This window comes from Amphiura filiformis, chromosome 18 (assembly GCF_039555335.1).
Source record: "Amphiura filiformis chromosome 18, Afil_fr2py, whole genome shotgun sequence".
In the NCBI taxonomy this organism is placed as follows: Eukaryota; Metazoa; Echinodermata; class Ophiuroidea; order Amphilepidida; family Amphiuridae; genus Amphiura; species Amphiura filiformis.
Genome location: NC_092645.1, coordinates 13,241,734 through 13,260,206, shown reverse-complemented (window position 1 = coordinate 13,260,206; position 18,473 = coordinate 13,241,734). Strand labels below are relative to the sequence as shown.

At 37.6% G+C, this 18,473-nt stretch overlaps 1 protein-coding gene and 1 long non-coding RNA gene across 2 annotated transcripts; both read left to right on the top strand.

Annotated features, from left to right (window-relative positions):
* Positions 1–769: 769 nt before the first annotated feature.
* Positions 770–16,884, top strand: LOC140139581 (lactadherin-like). Its single transcript, XM_072161286.1, has 6 exons — positions 770–904; positions 1,723–1,811; positions 3,152–3,341; positions 4,032–4,179; positions 6,369–6,504; positions 16,736–16,884. Exons 2-6 carry the CDS (start codon positions 1,724–1,726, stop codon positions 16,882–16,884), a joined length of 711 nt encoding a protein of 236 aa, XP_072017387.1. The 5' UTR covers positions 770–904; position 1,723.
* A 394-nt stretch (positions 16,885–17,278) lies between these two features.
* Positions 17,279–18,473, top strand: LOC140139477 (uncharacterized). The gene is made up of 3 exons (XR_011857138.1): positions 17,279–17,396; positions 17,810–17,935; positions 18,354–18,473. It is a non-coding gene; the product is annotated as an uncharacterized lncRNA (long non-coding RNA).

Sequence of the window (18,473 nt, the reverse complement as noted above, 5' to 3'; positions counted from 1 at the left end):
AATATAAACAGTAAGTCCAGATGAACAGTTTGATATTTTATTTTATTTTGAGCAGTTGAAGCGCTTCCAAAACAATAGGAAAGAGAAGTAATTATTTCCTTTATTCTAATATATCTCAAAATCAATATTTCCGACTTCCGACTGATTTTGCTTGATCACATCAAAAATGTGTAATGATTGAAAATTCGCTCATTTTGACAAATCAATTTATGAAATAAAACAAATTATTAAAACACTTTTTATTTGCTATGACAACCCCACTTTACGATAAATGGGCTATTCCTGTTAAAATCCATACACCGTCTATGGAAGACTTGACCTTAATCTCCCACACATGGGGTGTAGATATCAAATGGAGTCACCCATTCAGGTAATCCCATTTGAATTTCACACTCCTGTGTGGAAGATTAAGTTATGTCTTCCACAGGGGTATATGGATTTCAACTGAATATCCCAATAAGATCAACCAGTCTAGTATATTGCAAAAAGCATAATTTATGGTGTATCAAATCAGTCAATACTTGGAATATAGAACACATTGCAATGTGAGTTATAAAACATTCACGGTTTAGAGAACTATGGTCAGAGTATGTTCCTGTTGTTAACATGGGATGATATACTCCTCAAACTCCAGAGGACAGAACAACCAGCATACTAATTTATTCCCATGCGAAATTCTACTTTGATTGGTTGATGAAATAGATGAGATATAACTTTGATATTTTTCCAGAACTACGTTGTCTTGAAAGATATCATTGGCTGGTGATAACATATTAAAGCTTTTAACTTCAAATTGCCAACACGGTACGCAGAACTTAATTAACCTATCCGTTGCGACAAGTTCAATGGCGTTTTGAAATATCACCCGTGGAAGCATCACCGGCTTAAATTATCTCTTTACCAGGTAAGTATGCATCGACAATTTTTTAAAACTTTTTTTCATTATTTTTTTTTTAATGTTAAATGTTTTTTTTGTGGGGGTGTGTGGGGGTGGGTGGGGTGGGTGTGTACTCTTTATTGATTTTTTATTATAGAAGTATAAATGTGCTTTAAAATTATGACATTACTATGCAAGTGATAACCCCATGCAAATCAACCTAATTAATATGACAAACTTGATGTTCGAGTGGACTCTGAGTGTACAGACATGCAATTGAAAGGAACTTCCCTTATTTTTTAATAATTTCCATTTTATAAATTTCTCATAACAATGTACCTAGAAATTTTATTTATCCTTCACTTTTCAGCTATTCGTACACATTTCAAATACAGGGCTGATCCATTTGATATCAACACTCTCCATGTGGAAATTTATCAAAAAGTCTTCAACAGGGGGAGTAGAGAGATTGCGATTTCCAAACGTAGCATCGAACGTACGTGGAATCTATTCAAAACCACTCTCCTGTGACGGGATCATAAAATTTGGAATAGATTCCACGTACGTTCGATGCTACATTTGGAAATCGCAATGTCTCTAGGCCTATACAAATTTCAATGGAAGGAACATTACCGACTCTATTTGAAACTCATCCTCTTTCTGTGGAAGATTCATGTTGAATCTTTCTCAGATGGTGATATGAAATTCAAATGGAGCTGTCTAATGTCCTCATTCATACTCCCCCTGTTGAAGATATTTCCAAACTCTTCCACAGGGGTAGTATGGATTTTAAATGGAATATACATGTATAGCTCTAAACGTGATGTGCTTTCTTTCTTTCTCAGCATGGAGAGGAGCCAACTTGGAATTGCTATCTTCCTTATACTGACGGCGTTTGCTAATATGATTTTAGCACCCGGGGTTTTAGCATCAAGTAAGAAGTCATCTCAATCGTGCAAGTATAATCAGGAAACACAGGCCTACATAGGGAACGTTAAAACAATTTATCATTAAATAAAAACATAAATTAATTATGAGGCCTGGGGAGGATAGAATGGGGAGGGGTGCAAGATATTTTTGGCGAGCCGAAGGTGGGAGGGGGGAAGCAATTTTTGGCACACATTCATGGGGCGCCTTTTAATTAAACGTTCTAAAAAGGCGTGGGAAAACAGTACGGAAACGTTGCAAATCGGGATCCAAAAATTGTTCAAGGGGGGGGGGGGCAAAGATTGCTTGGCGGACCGAGAGGGGCCGGCGAGCAATTTTTGGCCGGCCGTACGAAAATTTTCACAATGCACAATTATTGCATAGGCGTAGATCCCGGGAAGATCCCCGGGAAGATCCCGGGGGATAAATCCTCCCAATAGGGGGATGGTCGGGTCCATACAATCATTCAACCCAGAGGATGATTTAAGGAAGCCCCATCATGCACTGTAAATGTGTTATCACTAGAGTTTCAACTTCCACTTTACTTTTCAAATCCCATTGAACTCTGTGCAAAAGATGTTGTTTTAGAATTGCCCGTGTGTCATTATTACTTGGTCGATTTCAGATCTAAAGTGATGTGTGCATGAAGGATAATTCACACCTTCTGTAGATAACATAAAATGTGAAATCGACCAACTTTTTGAAGGTGTTTTTATTGTAAATATATCTGTTCAAATTCAAATTTAACCATGCACGTGTGTATGCAGTGGGCGGGCAGTGGTATCAATGTTCACTCACACAGCTGTGCTAACCGCAAGACTTGCTGGGAAGTGCTTAAATCATCCTCTGCATTCACCCCCCATGTTGACGCCTGTATGTGGATTTCTGACCAAATTAACCTCATATTTGGTCATTTTAGTTCCAAAAGTGCAAAATATTCATATATTTAATATATTCACTATATTTTTTCACTATAAATTTTTTCCAACCCCATCCCCCCAATGTCAAAAAGAAATCTACGCCACTGAATTATTACACAGCCTCTCACCTGATCCAAAGACTTACGATATGAGTAACGCTATTGCAACGATCGCACGTTAGCGCACAGTGAAACTGCCCCTTAACGATGTCACGACGACACGCACATCGTTATTGCGCACGTGGACAATGTCACGATGATACGCACATTGTTATTGCGCAGTAGGCCTATACTTTATTTATTTATTTATTTTTATCTAAGTACATTCGGGTAATGCATGCATATATAATATTATTTTTACACCTTGTTCTATACAATTTTGCTTACTGAGCTATGAACACGATACTATCTTTGTTTGTTTCTTTCAGCTTGTCAGACAGAATTAGATATAGACGATAGTACCAAAATACCAGATGGAAATTTTCAAGCATCTTCTGTAAGGCCAGATTCGGGACCTTGGAGCCCACACCGGGCAAGGATAAATGCTGACAAATGTTGGCAGCCTGATTATGATCAAGCAGGACCGCATTGGATCACTGTAGATCTTGGTGTAGTAATGTAAGGATCATTATTATAGTTGATAGCTTTTCAGATAGGCCTAAATATAGACGAATCCAATTTCACGCATTCCTGCTCCTCAATGGCAGCCATTAGCCGCGACGGGTACCCAACTATCCCACCTAAAATGTGAGATGATGCGGCCTTGAAGGGTATTATAAACTGCATTCTATCACCCGTGTAACACGTAGACAAACGAATGATGACAGTTTACAACACAAAAGAATCTAACATCGAATTTTAAGCGGGTTTAATCCACCCAATTGGGTACTCACAACACCTGTTTGGTGCATGCGGGTATCCAAATATGGCCGACCAAAGCCTGACCATGACTTGGCTCGTTGGATTCCTATATAAGATGGACCATTTCAGGCCAAGCTGCAAAACACATCCCGGACTGGTTCTATTTTGGAAAATGATAGGCCATTGAATATGGAATCCTACATATCTGTTAACTCTTTACTGTGTACCATGGTAACTAGACATCTCAAGTAGTGCAAACTATTCTTTTTCTGAAACCTCTAAGCTAGGCAACCAGGTGATAGTAATAGTAGTAGTAGCAGCAGCAGCAGCAGGGAGCAGTAGTAGTAGTGTAATTATTATTTTTATTAATTATTATTAGTGCTTTTATTATTAATTATTATTATTGTTGTCGTTGTTGTTGTTATCTTTTATTACTTGCTTTTATAGGTGGGTGTCTGGAATAAAAACAAGGGGTTTCAGCACGAATGGAAGTCCAACTTCCGGCGGTTGGATTACCGAGTATAAAATAGTAGGGGGTCAGCATAATGGCAGTCCTGCAGGATTTCTAGTATCACAAGCCAGCACAACGTCGCAGGTATGATAACATAGGCTTAGGAACCGGGGATGGGGGGGGTATAGTTATAGGTGAAGTTAAAAAATTGTGATAAATAGAGGGAAAATAGGTGTCTGTGACCTATGTTTTGCAAAATTGTCTGCCCAGTGGCGGGACCAGGATTTTTTTTCGTGGCCCACCAAAACATTTTCAATTTTCAGCCCCCCCCCCATGTTGAAAATCTTCCTAAGCCAATATGCCAATGGATGATATGCATGAGACGAAGATGGGATCCGCATATCCATTTATAATTAAGGTGTCCTTCGACCGTTCAATAATTATGAGTCCCCGACAAATTTCCAAACGGCGTGCAAAATATTGCTTGCCCTTCCTCCAGCCCGGCCAAAAAATCTTTGCGTCCCCAGCTCCTTGCATATGCCAAATGTTTGCAAATCTTAATGGTCTAAATACAATAATGCGAGCGCATCGACTCGGGACAATTTACATTTCTGTTTTCCTAAGCTTTTAGACCACTTTATTTGACAGGTGGCCATCATGCGCGTATTTCGGGTGGGCTTTGGGGGCGCCAGCCCCCCGGGATAAAAGCAGGGGGCGGCAAAAATGAAGGGGCGGCGGAAGAAGAAGGGGCGGCAAAAACAGGGGCGGCAAAAACGAAGGGGCGGCAAAAAGAATTAGTAAATAAAAAAGGGCTGAACAATTTGATAAAGCATAAAAAATTGTGAAAAAATGGTATACTATACTATCAAAATGTGCTGCTTTTAGGGCGCTTGCGCATGAAACCCCCTTTTTTTTTTTTTTTTTTGCTCTTCACTTTTTCAAACGACCGAGAAAAAAATAATTGGGTCAACCTTTTCGGGCTGTTGAGGAATGGGCGGCAAAATTGAATTATCTTCAGCCCCCCGGGGTTGGGGCGGCCACGGTACGCCACTGGCCATGAATGTATGCTAAAAATACTTACCCCTTTGGCTTGTCAAAAAATCCTTTCCTCTCAATTTACCCATTCTACTCCGCCCTCATAATTACTGAACAGCCCCTATTAACGCGGCTGTGTACTCTAGACATTGTTTCTTTCTCAAAATTGAGTTTTTTTGATATGTTTGTACTTTGTTATGTTTTTATAAATACAAGGAATGAAAATCCAGATTTGTAAACTCCAACTGCAATATTTTAAGGATTTTATTTCACTATTCCACTCGTGTTTGAAATTTAAAAGGAAAGAAAATCTTTGTTGTACTAAAAGCGCGCAACAGCGCATCGCGTTGCGAATCGCGCAATTTGTTAACGCACAAATACGCTACGCATACGCGACGCTTATCTGCATGCGCGGCGCATCTTATGGAAGCACCGCGGAAGCACTGATTTCACAAAAACCTAGCGGTCAAATGGCTCCGTTTTACTAACTTTTAGCTGATAAAATGTGGGTTTTTGCAAGTTCTTTCCCCCGATTTAAATATCAAGTTATGAATGGATTTCGCTCAAACTTCTCAAGGGGCTGTGGATTTACCCGATGTTCACGTAATAATAGGTACAAAAACGAAAACTGCCGCATTCTCCTGTGAGATTCGATGAAAGTGCAAAATGTGACCCCTTTAAACTTCAACGGCCATTATTTCAATGTTCATTTTCTCGGTAAAATGACGATTTAGGTACACGATAACTCAATAAATACAGTATCTATAGGTAAGCAAATATGATCATCATAAAAAGCATGATTGACTTAAGAAACGGTTTTTTCATTTTTTTATATTTTGGTATATTTCCGATTTTAGGCATCATTTTGTGCAAATAGGCATTTGTGAATTTTAATTTTAATTTTGTGAAGTTCAACTTGATGCCTTATATGGTCAATATCTCAAAAAATAAGGCCAATATCAAAAAAATTAAAAAACCGTTTTTGGAATGGAGCCTCAAGATTGAGCTAAAAACAAAATAAAATATTTTGGAAAGAGTGTTTTTTTGTTATGATGTACCTAACAAATATTGCCAAAAACTCACTTTTTGTGATTTTCTTCATAATTGTTGTTTTTACCCCAAATCTGTATTTATATTAAGATTTATTGATGTCTTGCCTTCATAAAAATGTATACTTTTATATGTCTTGCGCAAATAATTACAAAGTTATTGCACTTTTACTACATGCATGTCTGAGAGTACACAGCTACCTTAATGAGTACGACAACGCCTTCTTCTCTGTTCTATCAACATTCCAGTTTGTTGGTAATGTCGAATCGCAGACCCTCGTCACCAAGATGTTTAGTTCACCCGTTGCTACACAATACATCAGCGTCGAAGTTGTAACATATAACAACAGGTGTTGTTTCAAATTCGAACTACTTGGATGCCCAGGTATGTTAAATTGGCTAACATGTCACATTATAAAGTATATAAAAGCTTCCTTTGCCAGTTTGAACAGTTATGATAGTTTGTTTCTTAACGCATTATTGAAACCCATAATTACTTTATATTGGTATTTGAATCCAACGCACTGAAGGGCCTATTGTTCTATTGTTTCCGATTTGAGCGCTGACATATTGGAAAATGTTGCCAATCAATATTCATGAAGTCGTGCGATCAACACCTACAGCTGTTCAATTGGGCGACTTTATTGTCAAGTGCTTTTATTAATACATTGGGCTCATCGAGCTGCATCGGTTGATCCGCAATTATATTTAATATAGTATTATAGGCCTACAAGTATGATTTGCTTTGCTTTATTGATTGATTCAGAAATAGTATGGCTATATGCTTCAGCAAATATATCACATTTGAGGTCCAGGGTAGACTCCTATATACGCGATGCTCATGTAAAATACTATGTTAGGCCTATACATAATAAAACACGATGTGGACCGCGGCTAATGTCTTTAAAAATACTACAGTAGGAGTGATATCATAATTACTTCAAATCCTTATAGACCTATTGGCAAACAATGTAGACAACTTACTTGTGTAGATTCTTATATCCGCCATACAGAGCGCACACTTTGCCTATGCTGCTGAACTGTCCGCAGCGAAATGGTAGAGCAAAGCGTGTTCACTGTTAATAATCAAATGAGCGCCCAAACCAATTTGGGCGCTGCAATAGGTTTTTATTGTAGGTGAACCTCTGTTTTGTGTGCATGCGACAACTCACGCACACCCTTGGGATGGACTAGTACAAAAGGTACCTCTCGTACGTATAGGCGCTTTTACGTGACTTTCGTTTCATCACTTATTGACAGTAGCCTGCCTATTATAGCGTCAATACGCTGGTCAGGTCAGTTACCGATTTAATGGCGGAAGCCCTTTATCTCGAAGGGGGCGCAGCACTAATTCAGCGCCCCATAGGATAACGTGTGAATTCGGCCTACTTCAAGCGCCATTCCTGGCGTCCCTGCAATACTTGGCAAAATAAATTTGGTATCAAATTAAAGCTCTGTTTCTCTAGATTCCAAAACTTTTGTCGACATATATCAATGACCATTGACTTTTTTCGCTATTTTGCGGTGCAAAAAAAAATAGCTAAAAATAAACTAAACTCACCACTCACATTTCAAAATGGGGTTTTCTCTTAATCCGCCACAGAGAATTGCTTTTGAGATCAATTGTCCAGTCTTTTTCTGCATGTTATCATTAAAGACACTTGTCGAATTCATATGAGCCAATATTGAGTGATTTAAAGTGAACATGTCGGTAGATATGGTCGCTACAATCTCATATTCACTATGGACTATATTAGCCGAATTTCGTTGTTACATAAAATGCGGAGTGATTTAGTGTTGCGCCCTCTTATAAGGGGTTAAAAGGTTTTAAAATCCACATTTATTACTCATTATGTAATCTAGAGAAAATTTGAAGCTCAACACCGAAGATTTCATGTCTCTGCGACATTCCGTTCAAGAGAAATGATGTTTTAAAGATCAGTGCCGAAATGCCGAAAATCGAATATTTCGACTTTTCCTCCAATATGCGAAAGTTTGTACAAAACCCACAAAACTAGTGACAGACGACAATTTGAGCACGTCTTTGAACTAAGTTTAATTTCTTTTCTAGATTATCAGTGTTGCCATTTTCTTTTGCAAATCATTTATTACTGAGTTTGAAGTATAAATACCCCCCCCCCCGTTCCAGTGGTAACAATTACGATCTTTTGCGTAGGCCTACTGAATATTCAGCAAAACGGCTTCATGCAGATTAACAATGTCTATTAACCTTAAAATCCATTTTTGAGCCTTTTTGAGGATTTTTGGACGCATATCTAGACTTTGTAGGCGCCTACTCGGCCAATAAAGTGTTTTTTCCAATAATTTTTCATGAGGATGACTTTTTGTAATCTTTGTTTATCATCATGATTGAAATAGAACACATTTTGTGAAGCGCATCTCTTATTTTGCGCGAAGAATGTAAAAGGAACGCGTTCATAACGACGGCCGTTACAAGGGGGCGCAGCACTAATTCAGCGCCCCATAGGATAACGTGTGAATTCGGCCTACTTCAAGCGCCATTCCTGGCGTCCCTGCAATACTTGGCAAAATAAATTTGGTATCAAATTAAAGCTCTGTTTCTCTAGATTCCAAAACTTTTGTCGACATATATCAATGACCATTGACTTTTTTTTTTTTTTTTTGCAGTGCAAAAAAATAGCTAAAAATAAACTAAACTCACCACTCACATTTCAAAATGGGGTTTTCTCTTAATCCGCCACAGAGAATTGCTTTTGAGATCAATTGTCCAGTTTTTTTCTGCATGTTATCATTAAAGACACTTGTCGAATTCATATGAGCCAATATTGAGTGATTTAAAGTGAACATGTCGGTAGATATGGTCGCTACAATCTCATATTCACTATGGACTATATTAGCCGAATTTCGTTGTTACATAAAATGCGGAGTGATTTAGTGTTGCGCCCTCTTATAAGGGGTTAAAAGGTTTTAAAATCCACATTTATTACTCATTATGTAATCTAGAGAAAATTTGAAGCTCAACACCGAAGATTTCATGTCTCTGCGACATTCCGTTCAAGAGAAATGATGTTTTAAAGATCAGTGCCGAAATGCCGAAAATCGAATATTTCGACTTTTCCTCCAATATGCGAAAGTTTGTACAAAACCCACAAAACTAGTGACAGACGACAATTTGAGCACGTCTTTGAACTAAGTTTAATTTCTTTTCTAGATTATCAGTGTTGCCATTTTCTTTTGCAAATCATTTATTACTGAGTTTGAAGTATAAATACCCCCCCCCCCGTTCCAGTGGTAACAATTACGATCTTTTTGCGTAGGCCTACTGAATATTCAGCAAAACGGCTTCATGCAGATTAACAATGTCTATTAACCTTAAAATCCATTTTTGAGCCTTTTTGAGGATTTTTGGACGCATATCTAGACTTTGTAGGCGCCTACTCGGCCAATAAAGTGTTTTTTCCAATAATTTTTCATGAGGATGACTTTTTGTAATCTTTGTTTATCATCATGATTGAAATAGAACACATTTTGTGAAGCGCATCTCTTATTTTGCGCGAAGAATGTAAAAGGAACGCGTTCATAACGACGGCCGTTACAAGGGGGCGCAGCACTAATTCAGCGCCCCATAGGATAACGTGTGAATTCGGCCTACTTCAAGCGCCATTCCTGGCGTCCCTGCAATACTTGGCAAAATAAATTTGGTATCAAATTAAAGCTCTGTTTCTCTAGATTCCAAAACTTTTGTCGACATATATCAATGACCATTGACTTTTTTCACTATTTTGCGATGCAAAAAAAAATAGATAAAAATATACTAAACTCACCACTCACATTTCAAAATGGGGTTTTCTTAATCCGCCACAGAGAATTGCTTTTGAGATCAATTGTCCAGTTTTTTCTGCATGTTATCATTAAAGACACTTGTCGAATTCATATGAGCCAATATTGAGTGATTTAAAGTGAACATGTCGGTAGATATGGTCGCTACAATCTCATATTCACTATGGACTATATTAGCCGAATTTCGTTGTTACATAAAATGCGGAGTGATTTAGTGTTGCGCCCTCTTATAAGGGGTTAAAAGGTTTTAAAATCCACATTTATTACTCATTATGTAATCTAGAGAAAATTTGAAGCTCAACACCGAAGATTTCATGTCTCTGCGACATTCCGTTCAAGAGAAATGATGTTTTAAAGATCAGTGCCGAAATGCCGAAAATCGAATATTTCGACTTTTCCTCCAATATGCGAAAGTTTGTACAAAACCCACAAAACTAGTGACAGACGACAATTTGAGCACGTCTTTGAACTAAGTTTAATTTCTTTTCTAGATTATCAGTGTTGCCATTTTCTTTTGCAAATCATTTATTACTGAGTTTGAAGTATAAATACCCCCCCCCCGTTCCAGTGGTAACAATTACGATCTTTTTGCGTAGGCCTACTGAATATTCAGCAAAACGGCTTCATGCAGATTAACAATGTCTATTAACCTTAAAATCCATTTTTGAGCCTTTTTGAGGATTTTTGGACGCATATCTAGACTTTGTAGGCGCCTACTCGGCCAATAAAGTGTTTTTTCCAATAATTTTTCATGAGGATGACTTTTTGTAATCTTTGTTTATCATCATGATTGAAATAGAACACATTTTGTGAAGCGCATCTCTTATTTTGCGCGAAGAATGTAAAAGGAACGCGTTCATAACGACGGCCGTTACAAGGGGCGCAGCACTAATTCAGCGCCCCATAGGATAACGTGTGAATTCGGCCTACTTCAAGCGCCATTCCTGGCGTCCCTGCAATACTTGGCAAAATAAATTTGGTATCAAATTAAAGCTCTGTTTCTCTAGATTCCAAAACTTTTGTCGACATATATCAATGACCATTGACTTTTTTCGCTATTTTGCGGTGCAAAAAAAAATAGCTAAAAATAAACTAAACTCACCACTCACATTTCAAAATGGGGTTTTCTCTTAATCCGCCACAGAGAATTGCTTTTGAGATCAATTGTCCAGTTTTTTTTCTGCATGTTATCATTAAAGACACTTGTCGAATTCATATGAGCCAATATTGAGTGATTTAAAGTGAACATGTCGGTAGATATGGTCGCTACAATCTCATATTCACTATGGACTATATTAGCCGAATTTCGTTGTTACATAAAATGCGGAGTGATTTAGTGTTGCGCCCTCTTATAAGGGGTTAAAAGGTTTTAAAATCCACATTTATTACTCATTATGTAATCTAGAGAAAATTTGAAGCTCAACACCGAAGATTTCATGTCTCTGCGACATTCCGTTCAAGAGAAATGATGTTTTAAAGATCAGTGCCGAAATGCCGAAAATCGAATATTTCGACTTTTCCTCCAATATGCGAAAGTTTGTACAAAACCCACAAAACTAGTGACAGACGACAATTTGAGCACGTCTTTGAACTAAGTTTAATTTCTTTTCTAGATTATCAGTGTTGCCATTTTCTTTTGCAAATCATTTATTACTGAGTTTGAAGTATAAATACCCCCCCCCCCCCCGTTCCAGTGGTAACAATTACGATCTTTTTGCGTAGGCCTACTGAATATTCAGCAAAACGGCTTCATGCAGATTAACAATGTCTATTAACCTTAAAATCCATTTTTGAGCCTTTTTGAGGATTTTTTGACGCATATCTAGACTTTGTAGGCGCCTACTCGGCCAATAAAGTGTTTTTTCCAATAATTTTTCATGAGGATGACTTTTTGTAATCTTTGTTTATCATCATGATTGAAATAGAACACATTTTGTGAAGCGCATCTCTTATTTTGCGCGAAGAATGTAAAAGGAACGCGTTCATAACGACGGCCGTTACAAGGGGGCGCAGCACTAATTCAGCGCCCCATAGGATAACGTGTGAATTCGGCCTACTTCAAGCGCCATTCCTGGCGTCCCTGCAATACTTGGCAAAATAAATTTGGTATCAAATTAAAGCTCTGTTTCTCTAGATTCCAAAACTTTTGTCGACATATATCAATGACCATTGACTTTTTTCGCTATTTTGCGGTGCAAAAAAAAATAGCTAAAAATAAACTAAACTCACCACTCACATTTCAAAATGGGGTTTTCTCTTAATCCGCCACAGAGAATTGCTTTTGAGATCAATTGTCCAGTTTTTTTCTGCATGTTATCATTAAAGACACTTGTCGAATTCATATGAGCCAATATTGAGTGATTTAAAGTGAACATGTCGGTAGATATGGTCGCTACAATCTCATATTCACTATGGACTATATTAGCCGAATTTCGTTGTTACATAAAATGCGGAGTGATTTAGTGTTGCGCCCTCTTATAAGGGGTTAAAAGGTTTTAAAATCCACATTTATTACTCATTATGTAATCTAGAGAAAATTTGAAGCTCAACACCGAAGATTTCATGTCTCTGCGACATTCCGTTCAAGAGAAATGATGTTTTAAAGATCAGTGCCGAAATGCCGAAAATCGAATATTTCGACTTTTCCTCCAATATGCGAAAGTTTGTACAAAACCCACAAAACTAGTGACAGACGACAATTTGAGCACGTCTTTGAACTAAGTTTAATTTCTTTTCTAGATTATCAGTGTTGCCATTTTCTTTTGCAAATCATTTATTACTGAGTTTGAAGTATAAATACCCCCCCCCCGTTCCAGTGGTAACAATTACGATCTTTTTGCGTAGGCCTACTGAATATTCAGCAAAACGGCTTCATGCAGATTAACAATGTCTATTAACCTTAAAATCCATTTTTGAGCCGTTTTGAGGATTTTTGGACGCATATCTAGACTTTGTAGGCGCCTACTCGGCCAATAAAGTGTTTTTTCCAATAATTTTTCATGAGGATGACTTTTTGTAATCTTTGTTTATCATCATGATTGAAATAGAACACATTTTGTGAAGCGCATCTCTTATTTTGCGCGAAGAATGTAAAAGGAACGCGTTCATAACGACGGCCGTTACAAGGGGGCGCAGCACTAATTCAGCGCCCCATAGGATAACGTGTGAATTCGGCCTACTTCAAGCGCCATTCCTGGCGTCCCTGCAATACTTGGCAAAATAAATTTGGTATCAAATTAAAGCTCTGTTTCTCTAGATTCCAAAACTTTTGTCGACATATATCAATGACCATTGACTTTTTTCGCTATTTTGCGGTGCAAAAAAAAATAGCTAAAAATAAACTAAACTCACCACTCACATTTCAAAATGGGGTTTGCTCTTAATCCGCCACAGAGAATTGCTTTTGAGATCAATTGTCCAGTTTTTTTCTGCATGTTATCATTAAAGACACTTGTCGAATTCATATGAGCCAATATTGAGTGATTTAAAGTGAACATGTCGGTAGATATGGTCGCTACAATCTCATATTCACTATGGACTATATTAGCCGAATTTCGTTGTTACATAAAATGCGGAGTGATTTAGTGTTGCGCCCTCTTATAAGGGGTTAAAAGGTTTTAAAATCCACATTTATTACTCATTATGTAATCTAGAGAAAATTTGAAGCTCAACACCGAAGATTTCATGTCTCTGCGACATTCCGTTCAAGAGAAATGATGTTTTAAAGATCAGTGCCGAAATGCCGAAAATCGAATATTTCGACTTTTCCTCCAATATGCGAAAGTTTGTACAAAACCCACAAAACTAGTGACAGACGACAATTTGAGCACGTCTTTGAACTAAGTTTAATTTCTTTTCTAGATTATCAGTGTTGCCATTTTCTTTTGCAAATCATTTATTACTGAGTTTGAAGTATAAATACCCCCCCCCCCGTTCCAGTGGTAACAATTACGATCTTTTTGCGTAGGCCTACTGAATATTCAGCAAAACGGCTTCATGCAGATTAACAATGTCTATTAACCTTAAAATCCATTTTTGAGCCTTTTTGAGGATTTTTGGACGCATATCTAGACTTTGTAGGCGCCTACTCGGCCAATAAAGTGTTTTTTCCAATAATTTTTCATGAGGATGACTTTTGTAATCTTTGTTTATCATCATGATTGAAATAGAACACATTTTGTGAAGCGCATCTCTTATTTTGCGCGAAGAATGTAAAAGGAACGCGTTCATAACGACGGCCGTTACAAGGGGCGCAGCACTAATTCAGCGCCCCATAGGATAACGTGTGAATTCGGCCTACTTCAAGCGCCATTCCTGGCGTCCCTGCAATACTTGGCAAAATAAATTTGGTATCAAATTAAAGCTCTGTTTCTCTAGATTCCAAAACTTTTGTCGACATATATCAATGACCATTGACTTTTTTCGCTATTTTGCGGTGCAAAAAAATAGCTAAAAATAAACTAAACTCACCACTCACATTTCAAAATGGGGTTTTCTTAATCCGCCACAGAGAATTGCTTTTGAGATCAATTGTCCAGTTTTTTTCTGCATGTTATCATTAAAGACACTTGTCGAATTCATATGAGCCAATATTGAGTGATTTAAAGTGAACATGTCGGTAGATATGGTCGCTACAATCTCATATTCACTATGGACTATATTAGCCGAATTTCGTTGTTACATAAAATGCGGAGTGATTTAGTGTTGCGCCCTCTCGAACAAAAGGTACCTCTCGATGAATAGCGTGTCGGGAACTCCAATTGGCACAAAGGAACAATAAGCGTTACATAATCTATTTCTTCTCCTTCCTATATAAACTCCTTGTTTGAATCAATGGGAATCATTAGGGATGGCTTCAATCGGTCGACCGGCGGTAGGGTTTTGAAGCAATCTTAAATACATGATTTAGGGTTTTCTACTGAAGTCAATTTGTGCCGAAATTCCTTCCCACAATGCAATATGCGTATTGCATAACAAAGAATATTGATTAACCTCCGAACTGTATCTATTGTTATGCAAAACGCTGATTGCATTGTAGGAATTTCGGCCACAAATTTACTTCCGGTAGAGAAACCCAAAATCCGCGTATTGATTCCGATTTATTCAAATGCAAAAAGAAAACTAGAGCGATTCTCGGCTTTCGCGGTTCTCGGCTTTTGCTGTACTTAGCTGCTATTGGTGTTATATGTAGAGGCGGGTATTGTTTGGAAAATCTGTGTGGTTGTAGTTGGTTGTACATTTCTGTTCAGAACCTTGTGTGGGTGGACGAGTCGATGGGTGTGGGAAATTGGTGATCTTGTGCAGTTAGATGGTTTGGTTTTGAATAATATAGAAACGATGGAGTTGGAAATTGCTATGAAAGTGTTTGCAACAACATTTAAAGAAGAATTATAAATATGTAAATGGAGACAAAAATAACATAATATAATGTTAGAATGTTATGCAAGTTGCAGATATTGCTGCCCTGTTATGTCAATTTATGGTTTTTATTACAAGGTGTAAAAACAGAAGCGGTACAGTAACTACTTACAAAGGTCCAAAAACATAATTTTGACGTTATTTACGCCTTTCGGATTGTCATGATTGTGTTGTTACCTGAATAGGCATTTCAGGAAGTAATACAACATAATGCATGGACTGTTAACATGGTTAAAGAATATTATGAAAATAACTTGAACTTTTTTTTTTAATTATTCAGTTAATTCCCGTCTGTTTTTTGACATGCTTTAGAGTGGTTTCTGAGAGTTTGTCTTCCTCCTTTTTCACTTCTTTTCCAGTTACGTTCCTGGCATAGCTATTGATTGTTTCTGCTATGTTTTTGGATTTTTCAGTAAGATCACCCTCCTTCATTGTATCTTCCAGTGCATCAAACTTGTTCTGTATAGGGCTAACTGGAACTCTAGTGAATGTTGAAGAAGCTTGCCTAGGTTCAAATTGGCATTATCTTGGCTCTTTCCGGTTTCATGTTAATGCGGACCTTAGCTCTTACTAATCTGTTATCACTGCCTGTGTTGAATTTGGTGAGAACAGATAAATCTGTAACAATGTGTTGCTTGTCTGAGATGATGAAGTCAATTTCATTCTTGGTTGTGTTGGACTTTGATATGTCCACTTCAGACAGGGTTTCTTCTTAAACATAATGTTAAAGAATGTGTTCATGATTCTAAATCCTTTGTTGACAACAAAGTCTAGAAGTTTGTCACCTCGGTCATTCCTTTCGCCAATGCCATAATTGCCAACTACCTGCTCTCCAGCTCGCTCTCTGGCCAGGTTCCCACCTGGGCATTAAAATCTCCCATTATGATTGTATGGCTTGCTTTGTCTTGGTTGAGAAGGCCATTAATGTCTTCATATACTTCATCAACTGGGTCATCTTTACGGCTTGTGGTTGGCATATCATAATTTAGATCTGGATGATTCTCAGTTTCTGTTGGTTTGATAACTTGATGATCATCTGTGCCACTCTATCATCTGTGCTCTTATAGCATTAGCTGTGAGGTATTTTCTTATGATGAATCCTACTCCACCAGCCAGCGCCATCCTTCTCTCTGCGTCTGTAGCATATAGTATTCCCGCTTTGAAGATCATATGAAGCTTTTCCTTTTCGTCTTACTTCGCCAAGTTCGCTGAGTCCAATGATCATGATGATGTCCCATTTTATGTTGTCTAGTTCATTATCTAGTTCGCACAATCATTCATCACTCAGAAGGGACCTTCCGTTGTATGTTCCTATAAGGTCAAATCCTTTAGGGAGCCTGTCTATTGAAAAATATATTCAAAACATTTTTATACAGATGACGACGAATGTGCTTTGCCTGCTGATAATAATTGTGATACAAATGCTGCTTGCACTAATACCCCTGGTTCCTTCACATGTGCATGTAATACCGGTTACAGTGGAGATGGAGTAACATGCACAGGTAAGTATAATTTTGTACCATAGACTGAATTTTTTTTCTTACACGTTCTTCTAACTGCTGTCAGCACATGGATTATTTACAGTAGCACTCGCATACTTTCAACTTGCCTTTTTCACAAACATCACTGACAATGATATATGCCACATGACACTCGTAGGGTCAGATGTCACACAGTGTCAAAATCATACTCAAATGTGTCCATAAAGGTTGAATAAAACAAATTATAATATGCAAAACTGTTTTTTAAGTGGTCAAGCGCCACTCTAGCCAAAGTCCCTCGTCATATTATTCAGATCTGACCAGGCACAATACCGTAGGCCTACAATTGTTCAGAATTCTTAATTCTTCAAAAAAATAAATAATGTATTCGTCCATTTTGAAAAATATTTTATTCAAAACATTTTTATAGAAGACAACGAATGTGCTTTGACTGCTGATAATAACTGTAACGCAAATGCTGCTTGCACCAATACCCCTGGTTCCTACACATGTGCATGTAATACCGGTTACAGTGGAGATGGAGTAGCATGCACAGGTAAGTCTATTTTATACCATCGGTTGTGTCATTTTTCTTACATGTTGTTCTTCCTTCTTGCACTTGCATTATTTACTCTAGCACTCACATACTTTGACCAATTTCGACTTAACTTTGTCACAAACATCATTGACAATGATCATACATGCCACATGACACTCGTAGGGTCAGATGTCACACAATTGTCAAAATCATACTCAAATGTGTCCAAAAAGTTGAATAAAACGAATTATAATATGCCAAACCGGTTTTTGAAGTGGTCAAGCGTCTCTCTAACCCAAGTTCCTCGTCATATTATTCAGATTTTACCACAGGCACGATAGTCCTACAATTGGTCCGAATTCTTAATTCTTAAAAAATTATTTCTAGTCGTCCATTTTGAAAAATATTTTATTCAAAACATTTTTATACAGATGACAACGAATGTGCTTTGAATGCTGATAATAACTGTAACGCAAATGCTGCTTGCACCAATACCCCTGGTTCCTACACATGTGCATGTAATACCGGTTACAGTGGAGATGGAGTAGCATGCACAGGTAAGTCTATTTTATACCATCGGTTGTGTCATTTTTCTTACATGTTCTTCTTCCTTCTTGCAACACTTGCATTATTTACTCTAGCACTCACATACTTTGACCAATTTCGACTTAACTTTGTCACAAACATCACTGACAATGACCATACATGCCACATGACACTCGTAGGGTCAGATGTCACACACTTGTCAAAATCATACTCAAATGTGTCCAAAAAGGTTGAATAAAACAAATTATAATATGCCAAACCGGTTTTTGAAGTGGTCAAGCGCCTCTCTAACCCAAGTTCCTCATCATATTATTCAGATTTTACCACAGGCACGATAGTCCTACAATTGGTCCGAATTCTTAATTCTTAAAATAATTATTTCTAGTCGTCCATTTTGAAAAATATTTTATTCAAAACATTTTTATACAGATGACAACGAATGTGCTTTGGCTGCTGATAATAATTGTGATACAAATGCTGCTTGCACCAATACCCCTGGTTCCTACACATGTGCATGTAATACCGGTTACAGTGGAGATGGAGTAACAT

Excerpts from the sequence above, each read along its gene's own strand:
- LOC140139581 (XM_072161286.1), top strand. The coding sequence starts at position 1,724 with ATGGAGAGGAGCCAACTTGGAATTGCTATCTTCCTTATACTGACGGCG. Across the intron at positions 3,342-4,031 it reads GTAGATCTTGGTGTAGTAAT|GTGGGTGTCTGGAATAAAAA; the intron begins GTAAGGATCATT and ends TTGCTTTTATAG. Across the intron at positions 4,180-6,368 it reads AAGCCAGCACAACGTCGCAG|TTTGTTGGTAATGTCGAATC; the intron begins GTATGATAACAT and ends TCAACATTCCAG.